General features: G+C 45.4%; 1 protein-coding gene across 3 annotated transcripts in view; it reads left to right on the forward strand.

The window, feature by feature from the left end:
- Window positions 1–394: 394 nt before the first annotated feature.
- Window positions 395–22,063, forward strand: part of CACNA1E (calcium voltage-gated channel subunit alpha1 E) — a 267,144-nt gene continuing 245,475 nt past the window's right edge. For 2 of the 3 annotated variants that reach the window (XM_054711821.1, XM_054711822.1), the window contains exon 1: window positions 396–661. In XM_054711821.1, coding sequence (XP_054567796.1) covers window positions 396–661 — 266 coding nt within the window. Of the gene's footprint in view, window positions 662–22,063 lie in introns of all 3 variants that reach the window. The other variant, XM_054711820.1, reaches the window with a different exon arrangement.

Raw genomic sequence — 22,063 nt, forward strand, 5'->3', positions numbered from 1 at the left:
AGAGCGGAGCTATGTTGGACGAGCAGCCTACTCCACCCCTCTCCTCTCCAGCCCTGGAACGCCACCACACACTGGCATTTTGAAAAAAAAAAAAAATTGCCTCCAGAAACTGAGCACCCCCACCCCCTTGCCAGCCTTCTCCTCCCCCTTTTTTAACTCCTTGAGGAATGGAGCTTTGCAGAGGTTGCATTTAGATTCAACAGTTCGGAGCAGCGGGTCGCTGCTGCTGCTGCTGCTGCTGTCTCTCCAAAGAGCTCCAAAGGCTCCCGGGAGGCGGCGGTCCCCCGCCCGCCTGGATGCGGCTCTGAGTCTCCGCGTGTCTTGCTGCTTGTTGCTGGGTGCAGGTGTTCGGCCGCGATCACCTTTGTGTGTCTTCTGTCTGTTTCAACTTCAGGATGGCTCGCTTCGGGGAGGCAGTGGTCGGCAGGCCGGGGTCTGGCGATGGAGACTCGGACCAGAGCAGGAACCGGCAAGGAACCCCGGTGCCTGCCTCAGGGCAGGCGGCCGCCTACAAGCAGTCGAAAGCGCAGAGGGCGCGGACTATGGCTTTGTACAACCCCATTCCCGTCCGGCAGAACTGTTTCACCGTCAACAGATCCCTGTTCATCTTCGGAGAAGATAACATTGTCAGGAAATACGCCAAGAAGCTCATCGATTGGCCATATCCTTTCTTGCCCACCCTAACTCCCCTCTCCCCCTTTTTGCATTTCTTGGGTGAGAGGGGAAACCATGCATGGAATCTAACCCCCTGTTTCCTTCCTGATGCCCATTTGCCCCTTTGCTGAAGTGCACTCGTTACTTCGATGCATCTAAGGGGCGAGCTTGGTGCCATAGAGACCAGCGTGGCACTAGTGGTTTTCAAGGTAAGACTTTTGGGTTTTGATTTTTCCTGCGTGGCCGTTTCTAGCATCCCTGGGCGCAGGGAGTTGAGGTTTTGTGTGATTGCCAGCCCCTCCTCCCCCCAATCCTTTCACATTAAAAGGGTTGCCCTAATGTCAGGGCTTCCTTTCATACCCTGTCCCCCTTTTCCTACCTCAGAGTCACCCCCATCCCCACCAGCTGGAGAGACACCTGCATTATCTGCCCATAGGGGAGGTCCAGTTCGGCAACTTCAAGGGCTCTGGGCCAAACCCCATATGGGCAGATAGGTGAAATAAGACAGGCTTTGCCTGGGGACCCAGCTAACTCTGGGTTGAAGTTGCACGGAAAGTAAAGTGAAGGAGTGCGTCAGGGGAGGCAGTCTCTGATGGCACAGCCCACACAGCTCAGCTGGAGTTCTCTTCTGAGCCAGGGAAGAGCCTCTCACCGGGGTCCCTCCTTTCCTTAGTCCTGAGCTGGGTACCCCACTGAGTGCTCTCCCAGTGCCCGGGATCCAGGTGGATCCGCTGGGCCTGAATTCATCCGCTGAAGGCGGCATCGGCTGAGCCCAGAGGTGTGCAAGCAATCTGTCTCTCCCTGGCTCCAGAGGAACTGCTCTCCACAGTGGGCTGGTGGGGCGGCTGATGCTGCAGGGCTGGCGTGGACGGCAGAGAAGGAGCGTCTTTGCAGGTTTCAGCAAGTGCACCAAATGCAGGCTGCTGATTAGGCACCTCACTGCCTTGTTCCTCACTAAGAATTTGGGCGTCTGTCTGGCAAGATCTTTAGGAATTGGGCGTTGGTGGGTGGTGCGGGGGATTAGTAGGAAGCAAGTCGGTGGGGTGGTGGTAATTATGGGGGTAGCTTGGAGACATGGGACTTGGATGCTTGTGGAGAGAGATTTCTTGGGAAGGGTGCACCTGCAAAGGAGGCCCCGCCCTTTCCCCCTTTCCTCCCTCCTCCACTCCCCCACCCTCCAGGTGTGCAGCTGGAGCCCTGCTGGATCCCTAGTGTCAGCTAGGCAAGCGGCTCTCTCCCCTCAGGGCCTCTTCCTGCTCCCCCATCCCAGTCTCCAGTCTTCCCCTCCTTCCTCCCTAGTTCCTGCCTCAGCAGCACTGTGATTGGCTGGCGCATGGTACTTCCAGGCAGCACCCCTCATTAGAAATGAAGGAGCATCTCTAAGCAGATATTATTCCTGCTGCTGCACGCATCCTCCTACCGCCACCCCGGCTGGGCTGGGCTTCCTCTCTCCTCCTCCCTGTGCTCCCCTCCCTCCTCCCCTCCCTCCCACGCAGAGTGATGGGGCCATGCGGTGCCTGAGTTAAATGTATCTAGGGTGAGGGTTTTGGGGAGGGAAAGGATCAGGTCTCTGCAGCCCCGCCCGCCCGTGCGCTGCACAAAGCAGACAGACCTCATTGTGTTGCAAGCTGTGGCTGCAAACACTCCTCCAGTCAGGTCTCTGATTTCCCAACAGGGCCCCCTCTCCCTCCCACCCTCAGCAGTTCCCTAAAATTTCCTACCCACCAGGTGCTGCTTCAAGGTGCACCTCTCTTAGGGGCGCGTTTACTCAGGCGCCCTCGCCCTCAGTTTCCTTGGGGTAGACAAAGCCACCCAGCCGTCCTGAGGGTGGCAAAGTGTGCCCGCAGGCATTGCTGGCACCTCGGACAGCGCCGTCGAAATCCCCCAGGAGGCGGGGGCGCCACAGTCACCCAGGTTCAGCACCTGGGGCGCTTCCGGGGCTGGGATCTCCTGCACGTTTCCTCCCCCACGCGGTGGCTGCTGCTCACGTTTCCTCTTCCGCTGCAAAGACACCGCCTATCTGCTGGGCGCTGAGAGCGCCAGGTGGAACTGCGGGTTTTACTCCTTTTTCTTGTCTCTGGCCAGGATGCCTGGATAGGAGTCAGACGGAGGCCAGAGAGTGGGTTTCGGCATCGTGCTCAGTGCCTTGGCCCTGAGCCCGTCCCATTGGTCTCTTCTAGCCCCATGGCTGGGAGTTTCCCAGTGGTTCTACAGCATGGAGGCAGTTGTAACAGTGTTCAGACAACATCTGCTGAGGTGTGTAGAGGAGGCTGGTTGGCCAATGGAAAATACACCATGTTTGCTTTTTTTTCTCCTGACTGTACAATGTAACTGACATTCCTTCCCTCCGGTGGTGACCACGTGGGAACATTGTGCTTGAGTGCGGTCTGCGCTCTCTCTAATACCACCTGCATCCAAGTCCCCAGTCTCACTTCCCTTCCTCTAGCAACACCCAGCTCCCAGAAGTACCTTGCTCTTATCCAATGGGAGTTAGCATGAGCTTCAGTTACCAGTCAGGCTTTACTGCCAGGCTCTCTGGGTTCCAATCCCATTCCTTCAGCAGCCCTGTGACCTTGAAAAGTCACTTCATTACTTTGCGACTCGGTTTCCTTATTGGTAAAATGAGGAAGATGATAACGAGTTACCGGAAGAACTCCATGAGTTTAATATGTACCAAGTTCCTAGAATCTTGCCCAATACCTACTAATCACTAGCTATTCTTATCAGTGAAGTCCTTCAGAAATTTCAGCATACCTTAAGGGAGGAGTCTTAGTTCAAGGTGAACTAAGTCTTCTAGATTTTTACTTCTCAAAGACAGCAAGGAGCAGCATCCTTATCACCTCGTGATAAACATCCAGAATCCCAAAGCCCCACTTCGGATTTGCTAAATCATAATCTGCATTTGAATGAGGTCCCCAGGTGATTCGTATGCACGTGAAAAGTTTGGGAAGGACTTCTCTGCTCACTGTAAGGGGCGCATTTTGGAAAAAGGAAGGTTCAGAAGACGCGTCAGGACCTGCTTCCAACTGACACGTGCTTTTGCAGGATGCGTGAGGGTTTTGAAGATTTGGCTTGCTGTGCTTTTTGAGACTTATACACCCTTAATGGGCTGGACTTGGAAGGTAATGTGCACCCTTGTGTGCTGTTAGTGGTCTCTTAACACTGCATATTGCTGGTCTTTAATCAGATTGGGCTGAACAGACGAGTTAAATAAAAGGGATGATTTAATTTCTACTTGTAGGACTCTCCAACTTGCGGGGGGTAATATTATCTGGTTACTAATAGGCAAGGTCTAGTCCTTATGGGAGGAAATGCCTAAGATAGCCCAGATTTGGCATGAAAGATGGTGGCATGTCAACAGCCCACTCTGAATGTGTTTCATTTTTCTTGGAAGCGACATCTGCATCGGGAGATAATTTTATTTTCTTATGGCACTCTCTTCTGCTGTGGAGACCATAACCTTTTTGAAAATGCTAATCTGATTTAAAATGTGGTATTACATTTTATATGGTTCCTCCTTTTCTGTCTCACTCATCTAATAGATCTAACCAAAAGGGTTCTCTTTTTCTCAAGGAATTGGCTGCTCTGAATGTCATTGCACATTCCCGGTGCCGTGTGCCTACCAGCTCTAGCCCTTCCGTGCCCAGGCCCAGGTCCCCTGCAGACAGACAGGGTCTCCCTGATGGTCTGTGAGCTGTCTCACCTTGCACTTTGCCAGGTGAGAGGTTGGAGGGAAGAGATGGATCATCTGACTCAGAGACGCTGTGCCATTGATGGGCAGGGGGGATTTTTTTTTTTTTAACCAATTGTGTGAGTCACTCAGGAGAGCACATGTTTCCTGTGGAAATGAACATGGTTTAAAGTAGGAACAATCCCTGAGATGATGAAGCTCATTACCATGCCATGAACCTGTGGACATTCGCCCAAGATTTCTTATGGCAGAGAACTTCACCGTGACCCCAAAGAACGCTGGTTTTGGGTCAGAGGTGACGTGCTGTGTTATGGTGAATTTCTCACTGAAAATTGTCCATTTGTTTTTGGAGGATTCTGGTGACTATTACTGAAAACATTAGTTCCCACAACTCCCACTTCGGCATTCACTTTTCTCTCGCTTTGGTTGCCTAAAAACATCCAGCACCTTGCAGGACGGTAGACGGTAATGCTGGCAGGGACTTCAGGGTGGACGTAACTCATGGATCAGGAGTCAGAGGGCCTTGATTGGGGCAGAGGGTGGCAACTGACAAGGACGGAGCCTGTGATTATACCCTATGGTCAGATAACGCAGAAAGGCTTCCCCTCAGCCGTGTCCCTGGGCACGGGAGCAGACAGTGGAACAGATAGCCACTGTACCTGGCGCCGCGGCTGCAGGACTAAAGCCTTCGTTTTCGAAGGCTCCCAGAGACCCTCCCAATGGCCCATCAGAGTGGGTCAAGCTTCTTCTGGAAACCAGGCTGTGACTGGTTGCGGGGACCAGCTGTAAGTGGCGTGCAACCTGGCAATTGACCTGGAGTGTGCAGGAGGCTGTCAGGAATGAATGACTCGAAGATGGTGGCAGAAGTATCTTGGAGGCGACAGTTTTGTCTGTTGGCTCGCCTGCCACCATTTCCCAACTTGCCTTCCCTGCCGTGGGTGCAGGGCGCACTGAGCATCAGAGGAGGAGGAGGGAAATGCCGAGAACAGGCCTGCTTCTTCTCTTCTGAAAGATCCAGACTCTAGAATTACTAGCTCCATCCAAAACTGCTTATCTCTTTTTAGCTGTCGCTGTACAAAATGTAGGTGTTTCCCTGCCTCGAACTCTGCTGCTTCCCCCCTCTCCGCAGGAACAGCTGGTTTCTTCCCCGTCTTCGTGTTCTTCGTTAACAGAAAACGGAGTCAAGATTTGCTAAGCTGTCAGAACTCTTGCAGACCCTCTGACGCCCCGCGCTCCCTCAGCAGATCAGCAGCCTCTCTTTGTCATTCGCTGGGCTGCCTGGGAAAGAAAGGGCAGCGCCCCAGCCAGAGCCCAGCCCAGCCCTGCCATCCAGCCCTTCCGGCCGCTCTGACATTGTGACTTTGTCTGTCACTGACCACAAAGGTATGAAAGCGGGGACCTAAACGTGACTGAAATGAACACCTTTATGTTCGAAGGAGAGAGAGAGGCCAGGCCCTTTCCTTTATATTCTCCTTCTGCCTGGACCTCCACCCTTTTCATCTTTCTGTATTTCTCCCTCGCTCATTTTTAGGGTCGGGCTTTGGGAATAATTCATTACATGTGTGAGTTTTTCCTCGGATTTGTAGAAAAGGAAGGTTATTCGTCTTCCTCTTGAATATGATCAAGGTCTCTCTTTGTGCAGAGGGACTGGGGCACGAGAGAGGTGGCTGGGGGGAAACAGCGTCTGGCTGTTTTTATAATGACGGCCTCTATCCAGTCCCGTTACATTTGGGTGCCCATCAATATGCAGCTCCTCCTCCTCCTCTGTTCAGAGAACACGGTTAACGAGAAGATATTTATGTCCCCAAGTACTTGTCACTCAGAATTCTCTGGTCATCCTGGGTTTTCGTGTTGGTAGATGCTGAGCCAGTGAGCCAAGACGCAGGCTCTGTAACCATTTCTTTTCAAATCCCAGTCGATTCACGTAGGAATTTGGAGGGGAAGCAGGCACGGAAATTAGTGTAGAGCAACCCTCCACCAACACCACCACTACCACCAGCACCACGTGGCTTCTAACACAGACCCTTCGGAAGAGGGATAAAGATACCAGGGCCCCGTGCCAAAGCCTCTCTTCCTAAGCATCCGGAACCTACTTGTGTGTGGTCACCAGTCATTCAGAGAGAGAAACATCCATGTGAGAGAGAAATGTTGATCGGGTGCCTCCCACATGCTCCCTGACCAGAGCCGGGGATTGAACCCTCAACCTAGATAAGTGTCCTGACTGGGAATCGAACCCGCAATGCTTTGGTGCACACCAGCCAGGGCCAGCATCGCTTTTAATTAAAGACAGAAAGGGCATCGCAAAGGTTTTAGGTCCCTGCAGCCTCGTGTTCTCTTATGTTTTAAGCCACTCCAAGGAGATGTCTGTGGTGTATTTGTGCCGACCGAGTGCCCCCAGAATGTTTACCTAATTTTCCATTTCCTGCATCTTTGGCCAATCTCTGGCTATGAACTCTTGACCCATAATGGCCCAGATCCAGGAAAAGAGGCCTGAATGCCTTGAAAATGCCTCCGTTACCTAAGACAGCCCCACCCCCACCCCCACCCCTCTCCTTGCGCCTGGTGGAGCGGCCGGCACTTCTTAGGAGCTTCTTTTCTTACTGTATTTTGAGTTCCAAGTTTGTAGGACTCAATAACTCCACTCTTAGCCTTCTTGACTATTAAATAAAAGAAGAAAGAACCATTTCTAAAGTAGTTCATCTGGAGGCAGACAGGCAGGGTTTGGGATTATAACTGCAGGCGAAACTCCAGCTACAGACTCCAGTGGTCCAGCCACGTGAGGGGCTGCAGGGAGAGGCCCTGCCTGGCGCCTGTGCCGAGTGTGGTCTCTGCTTGTGGGTGGTTGATTTGGATGGCTGTTGCAACTCTGCATAATTTTGAGGCTGCTTTTTTTTTTTTTTTTTGCTGCATTTGGCCCTGCTGCATTGCATTTAGTTCCCTGCCTCCGGAGAATTTGGAAAGCCTGCTTCAGTTGTATTCATTGGCTTTCTGGGAGGGGGTATCATTAAAACTGGGGGTGGGGATGGGGTGGAGTGTCGTAATTTCCCCCTCCCCTTTCAGAGAGGGTTGAAAAGGACTGGGCTGAGCAGTGGGTGACAGGTTAGAGTCACACTGGGGAACCTGTACGAGGCCTGTCGGATCAGGCGCCGGTGTCATTTCCGTGGCCGAGGCACAGGGTTCTGCGAGCCACCTCCTGGGCCCAGAGAAGAGACTGAAAACCAGCACGAGGCGGAAATTAGTCCTCACAAGTGCTTCCCAGCCTTTAGCTTAGCAGGAGGCTTGAAGTTTTTCAAACTTTCTCGATTTCCACACCATTTTCTCATGGGGCTGGTCAGAGTCAAAAAGCATGAAATGGATTTTCAACAGTCACTCTCTCATGTCCCCGCCATTTCCAGCTGTGTGCTGTGGGGAAAGCTTTTGCCCCTGTTCTGCCAGCGGCTTCTCTTTAGAACAGGTGGTTTCTTTTTTTATTGAATTGATTGGGGTGACATTGGTTAATAAAACCATACAGGTTTCAAGTGTGCAGCTCTATCACACATCGTTTGCATATTGCATCATGCACTCAGCACCCCAAGTCAAGTCACTTTCCGCCACCATTTATCCTTCCATGCCCTCTTCCCCCACTGCCTTTTCCTTCTGACAGTCACCATACTGTTGTCTGTGTCTGGTGCTTATTGTTTTTCTCTTTGTTGCTTAATCCCTTCAGTTTTTTCACCCAGCCTCCCAACACCCCTGCCTTCTGAGAGCTGTCAGTCTGTTCTTTGTATCTATTTTGTTTTCTTAGTTTATTTTGTGCATTAGATTTCACATGTAAATGAGATCATGTGATATTTGTCTTACTCTAACTGGCTTTTTTCACTTAGCATAATACTCTTTAGATCCATCATGCTGTCCTAAAAGGTAAGATTTCCTTCTTTTTTATGGCCAAGTAGTATTCCATTGTGCAAATGTACCACAGCTTTTTTATCCACTCATCTACTGCTTGATGGGCACTTGGGTTGCTTCCAGATCTTGGCTATTGTCAATAATGCTGCAATAAACATTGGGGTGCATATGTTTTTTAAGTAATTTTTTTCAAGTTTCTTCAGCTATATTCCCAGAAGTGGAACCACTGGGTGATAAGGCAGTTGCATTTTAAATTTTTTGAGGAAACACTGTATTTTTTCCCACAGTGGCTGCACCAATCTGCATTCCCACCAGCAGTGAACTAGGGTTCCCTTTCTCTACATCAGCACTTGATGCTTGTTACATTATTGATAACAGCCATCCTGACAGGCGTGAGGTGATATCTCATTGTGGTTTTACTTTGCATCTCTGATGATTAGTGACACTGAGCATCTTTTCATATGTTTATTAACCATCTGTATGTCTTCTTTGGAGAAGTGTCTATTCAGGTCCTTTGCCCATTTTTAAATCGGATTGTTTGTTTTCTTTGTGTTGAGTTGTATAAGTTCTCTATAAATTTGGATATTAACTCCTCATCAGATGTATCATTGGCGAATATGTTCTTCCATTCAGTGAGTTGTCTGTGGTTTCCTTGGCTGTGCAAGACCTTTTTAGTGTGATGTAGCCGAATTTGTTTATTTTTTTCTGTTGTTTCCCTTGTCTGAGGAGATATATCAGAAAAAAATATTGCTACAAGAAATGTCTGAGATTTTACTGCCTATGTTTTCTTCTAGGATTTTTATGGTTTCACCACTTACTTTTAAGTCTATAATCCATTTTGAATTTATTCTTGTGTACAGTGTAAAGGGGTGGTCTAAAAGGTTTCCTTTTTTCCCCCATTTATCTGTCCAATATTCCCAACACCATTTATTGAATAAACTGTCTTTATCCCATTGCATGATATTGGCTATGGGTTTGTCATACATGACCCTTATTATGTTGAGGTATGCTCTCTCTATTCCTACTTTGCTGAGAGTTTTTATCATAAATGGGTGCTGGATTTTATCAAATGCTTTTTCTGCATCTATTGATATGATCATGTGGTTTTTCTACCTTATTTTGTTTATGTGGAGTATCACGTTTATTGATTCGCAAATATTGTGCCAATCTTGCACATCCGGGATAAATCCCACTTGATCATCGTGTGTGATCTTTTCAATGTATTGCTGGATCCAGTTTGCTAATATTTTGTTGAGGATTCTGCATTTATATTCATGAGGGATATTGGCCTATGATTTTCTTTCTTTGTAGTGTCTCTATCTGGTTTTCGACTTAGGATAATGCAGACCTGGTGAAATGAGCTTGGGAGTCTGCCTTCCTCTTGAATTTTTGGGAATAGTTTGAGAAGAATAGGTATCAGTTCTTCTTGAATGTCTGGTAAAATTCACCGGTGAAGCCATCTGGTCTGGACTTTTGTTTGCTGGGAATTTTATTTTTAAAATTTTTATTATTACTGCTTCGATTTTATTAGTTGTAATCTGTCCTTCAGATTTTCTGATTCTTCGATTCAGTTTTGGAAGATTGTATGTTTCTAGGAATTTATCCATTTCTCCCAGGTTGTTTAATTTTTTGGCGTATAGTTGTTCATAATATTTTCTTCCAATCTTTTGTATTTCTTTGGTGTCAGTTGTTATTTGTCCTTTTTCATTTCTGATTTTATTTATTTGGGTCCTCTCTCTTTTTTTTCTTGATGAATCTGGTTAATGGTTTGTCAATCTCATTTATCTTTTCAAAGAACCAGCTCTTGTTTTCATTGATCTTTTGTACTTTTTAAAAAAGTCTCTATGTCTTTTATTTTCTCTCTAATATTTATTATTTCCTTCCTTTTACCTATTATGTGTCTAGTGTTGCACTGACCTGGACCTGTAGGACCAGGTGTGGCCCTAGTCGGGGGAGAGGAGATGGCTAGAAAGCAGTGAGGACACTACCTGGCTGGTAGAGGATTGCAGGGTTATTTCATGGGAATCTGGAGACAAGCTTTTCCTACTTCACAATCTTGCTAAGGATCATTCCAGGTTCTGTGTTACCCAACACAAGCTGTGCAAAAAGTACACAGTGTTTGTTGCTATCTGGCAATTTGTTACACAGAACTCTTTATTATTTGGCACCCAGAGATCTGTAGTATAATAACAAATGAGATGTGTACCGCTGGCCCCCAGGCACCACAAAATGCCTAGTGCTTTCTGAATACTGCCAATAAAGCATTCACTGCATTATGTTCAACATTGTTTGAGCGGTGTATGCACTTTATTGTATTCACAGCTTTTGCAAATTATAATCCATATTGATTATGTAAAGTAGCTCTTTAGCACTTTTTTTTTGTTGTTATTAAATTAACCCAAGCATTCTTCTCTAGCTACACCAGATAAGAGGAATCTCTGCCTGGTTGTAGACATCATCCTTTCTTCAACTCTAGTAATACTGTAGGACTTGGAGATGAATCCTGGTACAGTTGTCGTATCGCCAGGTGGTGGCTGGAACAAAGCCATTATTTTTAAGTGGATGGATAGCTCAGTAGGGCGTGGATTTGCTGGGTAGGTTCTCCAGCTGCTAAGCTGTATTGCATCTAATTGGGTGTGCAGTGTTTCTGTAAGCTGACGTTGAAAATGAACCACCAAAATTTCTGAGAGCTTCCAATAGGCATCTCAGCTAGAGGTAGACATCCTTCCTGAGCTTGACTGAATTATCCACCTTTGGTGCCTTGGGCTGTTTCCATGCTCATTGATACCCCCATCTCCTTTCTCCTTGATCAGAGTCAGGGGATGTGTTGACTTGAAACTGTTCAGTTGCAGGGTGATGGTCTTTAGTTGGGTTAGACAATGGAATTTGAGAGTTGGGAACGACCTGAGTGGCTGTCTAGATGACATTTAGATGAATCATTTTGGGGAACAGAAATTACTAGGTCTCTCCAGTACAGTGTTTATTTGTTTTCTGTATTAGGAGCACAAATCCTATAGAAATCTGATCAATGCTATGGACTCCTCTTTCCTGAAAAAATAACGCATACAATTTTGCATTCATTTTTTTGGGGGGTGGCCCATGGATTACAGTTTAAAAATTCTGACTATGCTAGAAAATTCCCACATTCTGGTACATTGGGATGACAGGAATAGTGACTCCTACCCCAATAGCATCATACCCTTTAGGTACCAGTACGGCAGGAACTCCAGAGACATGTTTGCGCTAGTGCGTCAGCAGAGGGTCGTGATGTAACACAAGCCTTCTAGCCAATGAGCATGAACTCAATGCAGGAACTCTTCCCTCATCACCCTGAGAGATGGCCAGCAAGCTTCCAGGGACAGGGTGCCCTTCTATTACTAAAATACTCCAGGTATAGGAAGTTGAACTATTCTCCATGTAGTTTCTACCTGCTTGTTTTTTCCTCTTTCTGTCCCATAAAGCAATACAGACCGAACCTGCCTTTTGTTCACTTAATCGTCTTATGGCACTGAGCACTGCTGTTGGCTAGAGGCTTCTGTGATGATGGATATGATGCTTTTATCTGTGCTGTTCAGTGAGGTAGCCACCAGCCACATGTGGCTCTTGAACACTTGATATATGGCTATTGTGGCTGGATACTAAAGTTTAAGTTTTATTTCATTTTAAATTATTTAAATAGCCACACATGGCTAGTGGCTATCGTACAGGACAACAGAGGTAGCGAGGCTAGCTAATGAGTCAGAAAGCCAAAGTTCCTGTCTGGGTTCTGTCATTTGTTTGCTTGGGAACTGGGCATGGTTTCTCAGCCTGGGCTGCAGGGCTCCTCAGGATCCACTCTGCACTTGGCACAGCCTGCCTCAGCCACCATATTCACCTTCAATCCAGCCACAGCCTGCCTCAGCCACCATAATCACCTTCAATCTAGCCACAGCCTGCCTCAGCCACCATATTCACCTTCAATCCAGCCACAGCCTGCCTCAGCCACCATAATCACCTTCTCTCCAGCCACAGCCTGCCTCAGCCACGATAACCACCTTCTCTCCAGCCACAGCCTGCCTCAGCCACAATATTCATCTCTCCAGCCACAGCCTGCCTCAGCCACCATATTCACCTTCAATCCAGCCACAGCCTGCCTCAGCCACCATATTCACCTTCAATCCAGCCACAGCCTGCCTCAGCCACCATAACCACCTTCAATCCAGCCACAGCCTGCCTCAGCCACCATATTCACCTTCTCTCCAGCCACAGCCTGCCTCAGCCACCATCATCACCTTCTCTCCAGCCACAGCCTGCGTCAGCCACCATATTCATCTCTCCAGCCACAGCCTGCCTCAGCCACCATAATCACCTTCTCTCCAGCCACAGCCTGCCTCAGCCACCATATTCACCTTCAATCCAGCCACAGCCTGCCTCAGCCACCATAACCACCTTCAATCCAGCCACAGCCTGCCTCAGCCACCATAACCACCTTCAATCCAGCCACAGCCTGCCTCAGCCACCATATTCACCTTCTCTCCAGCCACAGCCTGCCTCAGCCACCATAACCACCTTCAATCCAGCCACAGCCTGCCTCAGCCACCATAATCACCTTCAATCCAGCCACAGCCTGCCTCAGCCACCATATTCACCTTCTCTCCAGCCACAGCCTGCCTCAGCCACCATCATCACCTTCTCTCCAGCCATCTCAGGGGCACCAATGCCTGAAGGCACCACCCTCTCCCAGACCTCTGTGCCTGTGCACTTGCTGCTTCCTCTGCTGAAATGTCTTCTCTCACCCTGACTCCTGGGCTTTAAAACTCAGAGATTATTTCGTCCAGGAACCCTTCCTTGATGTCTCTCAGCAGAGTAAGTCAACTCTCTCCTCTGGGCTCCCCTACGGCACCTGGTTTATTCCTTTATTCTGACCCTTACCATGCAGCTTTAATATTGATTTAAAATTCTTGCAAGGGAGAGGGCATGGTCTATTCGTTTTTTTAATTACCAGAACAATAATGAACATTGGCATTTAATGTATTTGTTCAAATTCAGATAATTTTTTTAGTTTAGTTCAGTTTTTTTTTTGTTTTTTTTTAAGGAATAGCATTCTATTTCTGACTAGATGAGGTTGTAGTCAGCTAAAAACCCTGGATCTTTTAATATGAATTGATGACAGAGTTAGTTTTTCCTCACTGTTCTCATTCAATTTAACTTTTGAATCTAAATTCAGGACTCTTTGTTTATTTCAAATACATTTAATCTTCTTGCTTTTGGTCCAACAATCCATCCTGTAGAAATCTTTTTCGAGTGGGGACAGGGAACTAACATTCATTGAGTGTCCACCAAACTTCAGACTCTGCATTTTAACAAGACAGTCTAATGAGATCATTGTTATCCCCATTTTAATGATGGGAAAACTGAGGCTGAAGAAGATTAAGGCATTTGCCCGAGGTGGTCTGAGTCCAAAGTTCAAGTGATTTCCGTTACACATGGACTGTAGACCTGCTGCTGTTTAATGAGTGAGCTCTCCGCCCTGAGCTCTGTGCCATCAGCAGACAGCATGTGCTTTATGCTTTCATTCAAATAATTGATAAAAATATGGTTAGAATTGGGGGCCTTTCTTCTGCTCCTCCTCAGTGCATTGATCAGTGCTCGTCGACTGTTCAGCCTTTCTCAAATGTTCTGAACTGGGCTTTAGTGGCTGACATTTCTCTATTTTGTCTGTAAGAATTCTGTGGGAGATAGCCTTGTCACATGCTTTGCTGAAATCAATACACACTTTTATGACTATTTCATGTCTATTTTAGGCTGGAATGTAGCAACTTGCTTTCTCCAAAGTCCACTGTAGGTATCATTTCCAGAGATTCATTGAGACAATCTTTTATCTCTTTACATGAGAATAGAAGTGTCCAACCCTGGAATCTCAGGAGTTTAATGGATATTAGACGTCATCTAGCCCTGGGCCCAGCGGATAAAGGCCTTGCCCTAGCGTTTAGGGTTTACCATCCCAGCTTTGGGAGCATGAGAGCATCATGATTAAAAACATGGCCCGTGGATTCAGATTTTGGTACCATCTCCACCAGTTCCTAGCTGTGTGCCTAGGGGAGCTTCTTAACCTTGCTGTGCCTCCGACTCCTCAGACAAAATGGAAATAGGGTGTTTCTCCTAGGATTTTTGTGAGGATCAGATGAGATAACACATGTAAAATGGTAGAACAATGTCTGGCACGAAGTAAGCTGTGAATAAATCTTAGCTGTTAGTATCTGGTTAGTTCTGGATGAGTCAACGTTAAACCCGTGCAGCTAAGTTTTCTCCTTCTAACAATACCATCTACTTTCTCCTGAGTCTTGTCAGGTTTCAACACTGCCAGATACTGTTTATGTGATCTCATGTTGGTCTTGTAACCTCTTTGAGCCTCACTGTCTTCAGGTGTGACCTTGGTGAGATCATTTCCCAAGAATGTTTGAGGTAGCCTCAGCTGATGTGTATGAAAGCCCTTCGTGAACATGTTAGATATTAGTGCTAATGTTGATGTTCACAAAGATCGTAGAGATCTAACATTTATTATTTACGAGGTGCCAGATTACTGCTCTGCATGAGCTATTGTATTTATTCCTACAGAGATAAGCATTCTGTTTTCTCTATCTCACAGTTGGGAGATTAAGGCCTGGACAGGTTAACAAATTGGCCCGTTTACTCAGGAAGTGAGAGCTGGAGGCCTGGGTTAGAACCCCAGCTCTCAACCACTGTAGCTAGGGGGTCTTCCCATGAGTCTTTCTGTCTCTTCTCAAAGTTACCGGGCTTACATTTTGTAAGATAAGTTTTAAACATCTACATAAGAACCTGTCCTTCTGTGTATGTTTCTACTGCTGATTTTATACCAATATCATCCCTAAGGACACACTGGATTTATAACCTAGGAAAAATATCTTCAGGCACAAGAATGGTACAGAATTTTTCCAGCAACCTTTTGATAAAAATGGATCAGATATTCAGAACCATCAACCTGAAACAAGCTCACTCAATTTTGTTTTTGTTGGTGCGTAAGTGGTAACCAGGAGTTTCGGATGGCTTGTTTGGTGGCATATAAAAGGATCCCTCCTGGAGTCCCACCTTGGCCTCTGGGCAGTTTTCTGCTCAGGGGTTGCCAGCCTCCTAGCTGACTACTCCCTGTCTGTGCAGGTTGGTGGGTATTTAGTGTCCCTGCCATGGGTTGGACTCTGTGAACTACGGAGGAAGATTCTGAAAAGATTGGAGGGATGTGAGAGGGAGGTATCAACTCTCCATGTCTTAGAGACCTTGGACACTTGCCTAATAAACTTGTTGAAGGTCATCTGACCAGGACGCTAGAAGACATTTTACCTGAGGAAACTGGAGAGTGGTGTGGATGTGAGTAGAGTTCTAGGGTGTGCCCCTTGGTTTCTGGAGACCAGGCAGAAGACCCAAAAGAAATTAGCGAGTGGACCTCAAAAAAAAAAAAAGAAAAAGAAAGAAAGAAAGAAAGAAGCTGCCTCTTCTTTCTGCCAACTTCAGATTGTATTTGCATGGGATTTTGTGTTTATGAAATAACAGCCATATGGATGCTCAAGGATGCATGTGTTCTGGCCTGTTAATCTGAGGAGCAGTTGAAGGGTGTGGGCTTGTCTGGAGGTGGGGTGGGTGGTAACATGAGGAAGGGGCAGTTCTGGGGAACATGGGCCTATGAAACTTAGAGGATTTGGGCATTTTGGCAAGATAATGCTCCCTCCTCATAGATAGTTGTATATGTATGTGTTTATTTATTTTTGAGATCACCATCTGCCCTTCCTCCCACGAAGTTCTATGGAGCTTCTTTCCCTGGTGATGACTAGGGAGTAACAGACAAATGCCCACCTTGAATGTACAGGCTCAGAAAGACTGAGCTCATTCCTGTCGCAAACATCAGTAGACAGGCTCAAAGAGCAAAACGAAGGGAAAAGATTTGGGGAAATGAGAACTGCCTAACACAGTGGTTCTCAACCTTCCTAATGCCGCGACCCTTTAATACAGTTCCTCATGTTGTGGTGACCCCCAACCATAAAGTTATTTTCGTTGCTACTTCATAACTGTAATTTTGCTACTGTTATGAATCGTAATGTAAATTTATGTGTTTTCCGATGGTCTTAGGCTCTACAGCAGCGGTTCTCAACCTGTGGGTCGTGACAGGGTTGCCTAAGACCATCGGAAAACATAGATATTTACATTACGATTCATAACAGTAGCAAAATTACAGTTATGAAGTAGCAACAAAAATAATTTTATGGTTGGGGGTCACCACAGCATGAGGAACTGTATTAAAGGGTCGCGGCATTAGGAAGGTTGAGAACCACTGGTCTAACAGCTTCCCACATTTCCACTGTGAAAGAGGCTGGGTTCAGAACAACCCTGCACAATGATGAGGCTTCTCATCTCTCTCTTACCTTCATGTATTTTTGCCATAATATTTTACCAATATTTTTTAGGGTTATGGTCCAGGCCTGGAGAGTCATCCATTCCTCAGTATGTATCCCTGGAAAGGACTTAATGAATGCCTGTTGTTTGGCTGACACTCTACAGTGTGCTTTAGAGACATGGAGCATGTAACCCAGTCCTGTGTTCTCATTTTATTGCTGGTTAGCCCAAGGCCACTGGTAGATGTGGTCTGACAGATTCCATTGGCTCGTCTCTTCCCATTCTTTGTACAGCACTGCCTCAGATCAGGCCAGAAGACTAGCAGGTGGTGTTCCCTTTTTAGGATGACACTGTGAACTGCCTGCCTGCATCTGTAGGACCCACTGCCTATGAGACTAAACCCATGGAGGATAAAGGATCGATAGATGGGAGAAGAGCAGAGATCTCTTACCCATCATCAGAGTTATCATGAAATGGGTCTGAGACATTTTGCTGGGTGTCATTGGAATGTGAGCTTGAGTTGGAATTGGGGCCCTTTGCTGGTTCTTTGAAAAGATAAGCACGATTTAAGAGCTGGTTCTTTGAAAAGATAAGCACGATTGACAAACTTGTCTTCGCTTCACCAAAAGCTCCACTGTCACACTTCCTTTGTCACTCAGCAAAGCACCTTGATTTTTGTTAAAATTTGTGAATATCTTCTTAATCAGTCCTCTTTTGCAGGGCACCCATAGTGTGGTGTGGAGGAGGCAATTTAATGACTTTTTCTTGAACTTGCACCTTCCTGAATGCTTCTGCTTTTGCAGCTTGTTAAGGAAATAGGTGTTGAGGGCACAGGTGGCTGCAGAAAAAAACTTTAGTATCCAAATAGAGCGTATAGAAAAGGCTTGTAATAGGTTTATGGAAAAGAAGCCTTATGTTCACCCCCAGGCTACCATTCTGAGGATTCTAAGCTATCATTAACCATCTCTTAGAGATGTTGGACACATCTTGCCATGGAGCTCCTGTTCTTGAAAATTTAGTAATATTGCCTTTGACTTATATATTTTAAAGGTATTCCTGGCAGGATTTCAATTTTGAATGTTATTGTTGGATGTCCTCATTAGTAACTTCACCAATAATGGTTTCTCTCAATTGTAATAATGGGTGCTCCTTCTTTCTCCCTGATTTTCCTTCCCGTCATGTTACCTATCAGCAACGCAGAATAATAGAATATTAGAGTTATAGGGACCTAAGAGAAACTCTAATTAAACCCTCAATTATCTGTAAGAAAGCTGAGGGCCAGAGAGGTTAAATGACTGACCACAGGTCTTTCAGTACAAAGCAGAGGCTGGAACCCAGGGCTCGTGATTCTAAGTCCAGGGCTACTTTTGATCACATTTCCTCTTTTCTTTCCTCATTACCCTTTCTCTGCACAATCACCTTTCTTCTAGCCCCTCCTCCTTGTCTGGGGCTTTCTCATCCTTTTATTAGTTAGCAAGTATATATTTTTGGTGTTTCTCTTGGGTTGGGGCATAGGAGGTTGGATATAGGGATCATGATTAATAAGAAAAGACCTAAGAAAAAGTAGGACTGTCACCCCAAAACAGCAGGATATACATTTTTTTTCAAGTTCCCATGGAACATTTTCTAGGATAGACCACTTGTTAGGACACAAAACAAGTCTCAATAAATTTTAAAAAATTGAAATAATATCAAACATCTTCTTTGGCCATATTGGTATGAAGCTAGAAATCAATCACATGCAAAAAACTGAAGAACACACAAAGATATGGAAGCTAAATAACATGTTACTAAACACTGACCTGGTTAACAATGAGATCAAGGAAGAAATCAAGAGATACCTTAAAACAAATGAAAATGAGAACACAACAACCAAAAAAATCTATGGGACAAAGCAAAAGCAGTGCTAAGAGGGAAATTCATAGCAATGCAGGCCTATTTCCAGAAACAAGAAAAATCTCAAATAAACAATTTCACTTTACACTTTAAAGGAACTAGAAAAAGAACAACAAACAAAGCCCATAATAAGTAGAAGAAAGGAAATAAAGATCAGAGAAGAAGTAAACAAAATGAAGTCTGAAAAAACAGTACAAAACATCAATGAAACCAAGAGCTGGTTCTTTGAAAAGATAAGCAAGATTGACAAACTTTAATCAGACTCATCAAGAAAAAAAGAGAGAGGATCCAAATAAATAAAATCAGAAATGAAAGAGGAGAAGTAACAACTGACACCAAAGAAATACAAAGGACTGTAAGAAAATATTACGAAAAACTGTATGCCTACAAATTGGACAATCTGGATGAAATGGATAAATTCCTAGAAAAATACAATCTTTCATAACTGAATCAGGAAGAATCAGAAAATTTGAATAGACATATTACAACTAATGAAATCAAAGCAGTAATTAAAAAACTCCCAACAAACAAAAGTCCTGGACCAGATGGCTTCACAGTTGAGTTCTACCAAACATTCAAAGAAAAAAAATGACACCTATTTTCCTCAGACTATTCTAAAAAAAATGCAAGAGGAAGGAAGACTCCCATGCTCATTTTAAAAGGCCAACATTATCCTAATTTCAAAACCAGGTAAAGACATTACAAGGAAAGAAAATTATAGGTTGATAACCCTGATGAACATAGATGCTAAAATCCTCAGCAAAATATTAGGAAACCAGATCCAGCAATACATTAAAGAGAGAATACACCATTATCAAGTGGAATTTATTCTGGGGATGAAAGTTTAAAACAGTATTTGCAAATCAATAAACATGGTACACCACATAAAATAAAAGATAAAAATCACATGTTCATATCAATAGATGCAGGAAAAGCATGTGATAAAAATCCAGCACCCATTTACTCTCAGCAAAGTGGGAATAGAGGGAACATACTTCAACGTAATAAAGGCCATATATGACAAACCCACCGCCAACTCAATGGGCAAAACCGGCAAGTGTTTCCCTTAAGATCTGGAAGAAAACAGGGATGTCCACTTGCACCACTCTTATTCAACAAAATACTGACAGTTCTGGCCACAGAAATCAGATGATAAGAAATAAAAGGCATCCAAATTGGAAAGGAAGGAGTAAAACTGTCATTATATGCAGGCAACGTGATCCTGTACAATATGAAAACTCTAAAGATTCCACCAAAAACCTAGCAAAATTAATAAATGAATTCAGTAAAGTAGCAGGATACAAAATTAATATTTAGAAATGGGTGGCATTTTTATACACCAGTAATGAACTGTCAAAAAGAGAAACTGAGAAAACAGTCCTATTTACAATTGCATAAAAAATACCTAGGAATAAATTTAACCAAGAAGGTGAAGGACCTATATTCAGAAAATTATAGGATACTGAAGAAAGAAATAGAGGAAAATACAAAGCATATCTTGTGTTCTGGGATAAAAAGAATTGACATCATTAAAGTGTCCATACTACCCAAAGCAATCTATAGATTCAGTGCAATTCCTATAAAAAAACAAATATTCCCAATACTTATTAGTATGTAGAGCCAAGTAAGACCATGCATAGCCACAGCAATCTTGAGAAAGAAGAACAAAGTTGGAGGAATCACGCTACCTGATATCAACCTATACTACAAGGCCATAGTAATCAAGACAGCATAGTATTGGCATAAAAACAGACATATTGATCAGTGGAACAGAATAGAGAGCCCAGAAATAAGCCCATGCCTTTATGGTCAATTAATATTTGATAAAGGCGGCAAGAACATGCAACGGGGGTAAGGACAGTCTATTCAGTTGGCTGTGCAGCCAAGCCTGAGATCCACTGATTGAGGTGTGAGCTTTTTATCTGATTTGCTTCTTTGGCTATGCTTTCATCACGTGTCCTTGCTGATTCGTCCCACTTCCCTTGTAGGCTATGGTGAAATAGCAGGAGCCCCCGGGTATTCACGAATTCAGCCTGAGAGAATGGGGTGGTTAATTCTTACGTTTCATGTCACCAGCAAATCATTCACTTATGGCTGCTTCTGGCGTACACCCAGCTGCACAGGTATCAGCCTTCTGTGATAAGGGTGATGCTGCAGACTTTATGAACTCAGGTCTAGCTAAGGGGACAACTTGAGGCTAAGGGACAGAGCCAGAGTGAGCCATGCTAACCCAGAGGCCCTTGAGCAAGTGACTGAAGACTCACAGGCCTTGCTTCCTATCCATTTGTTAACCCGTATGCATATGAAGGTTGATCCAGCTCAACTGCTATCAGATATAGGAATTTCTTCCTCAGTATCCTTAAAGGGCTCCAAGAGACACAGAACTTACAGTAAGTGGTGTTCTGGAACTGGCTCATCCCAGCTCTTGGGTAATCCATCGTGTGTGTCTCTTCCCAATTCCATGCACATTGATGTCAAGGTGGTAAGCTTCAAATTGGCCATGGAGAACCATTTACACTCCAGAAACGGCCAAATGCTACACATCAGGGCTTTTGTCTCTTCAGTAAACACTTGTTAGTATAACACTTAGTTTACTACTTAACAAAACACAAAGTCCATTCACCTGTGGAATAGTGAGACTTCTGTGCATTGCCCCAGTCTGCCTCTGGGTGGGTATTCCACCCTTTGATCTGAGTCCTACCCTCCGGAATAACTTAGGCAACATCTGACCCCCTATTACAAGCTAGTCCTGCAGATATTTGCAAACACCTATGAGGGCCCTCTCGAGTCTTCCCTTTCCAAGCTGAGCATCCTTCGTGCCTTCTGTGTTTTCTCATGTGACTTGGGGGCTCAGTGGGTATCCTTGAACACTGGGGTACATTGCAGGGTTTTCAAAGGAAAACAAAATTCTCTAGACGGCCTGTGGACTCTTTCACCAGAGGCTTTTCATTTTCTCGGTATAGTCTGACGCCCCATGAAGTGCGTGTCGGTAGGAACTAGGGTGTAGTCCTGGGTGTGGTTGCTGATTGCAGCCCACACTCTTCTTTCCCGCGTTCCTGCCAGAACTCCTGATGGGCTCCAACTCCTCAGAGTGTCATCAAAGCACAGTGTGGTTTCTAAAACAGGTAATTTTCCCACCGCTGTTTTGTTTCCTTCCAGAGGCCTTTGATAGTCCCCTTTGCTTTCTTCCCTTTTCTGCACGGTTCAATCATCTGTCTCCTGCTCACCGAAACCCTGCATCGCATGACAGCGTTTTGAGTCCAGGATTCAGTCAGACACGTAAAAAGTGAATTTGTTAAGATTCATCTGACTGACGGTAACTGGGGCAGAAGACGAGACAAGCGGGTACTGTCTTCAGGCCTCAGAGCCGCCACTGCCCACCCTGCCTTTGCAGTTGGGGTCGGATGAGTCTGGAATTGACCTCAGTATTGGTTAAGCAAAGTAGCAATAATGTGAATTTCAGTCGCTTTGTACAGAGGGCAGGGACATGGGAGTCAGATGGGAATTCTTTGGTCTAAAAACAATGAAAGTTTAAATGCAGCTTTACGTCAA

The sequence above is a fragment of the Eptesicus fuscus genome, chromosome 22 (assembly GCF_027574615.1).
Source record: "Eptesicus fuscus isolate TK198812 chromosome 22, DD_ASM_mEF_20220401, whole genome shotgun sequence".
Lineage (NCBI taxonomy): Eukaryota > Metazoa > Chordata > Mammalia > Chiroptera > Vespertilionidae > Eptesicus > Eptesicus fuscus.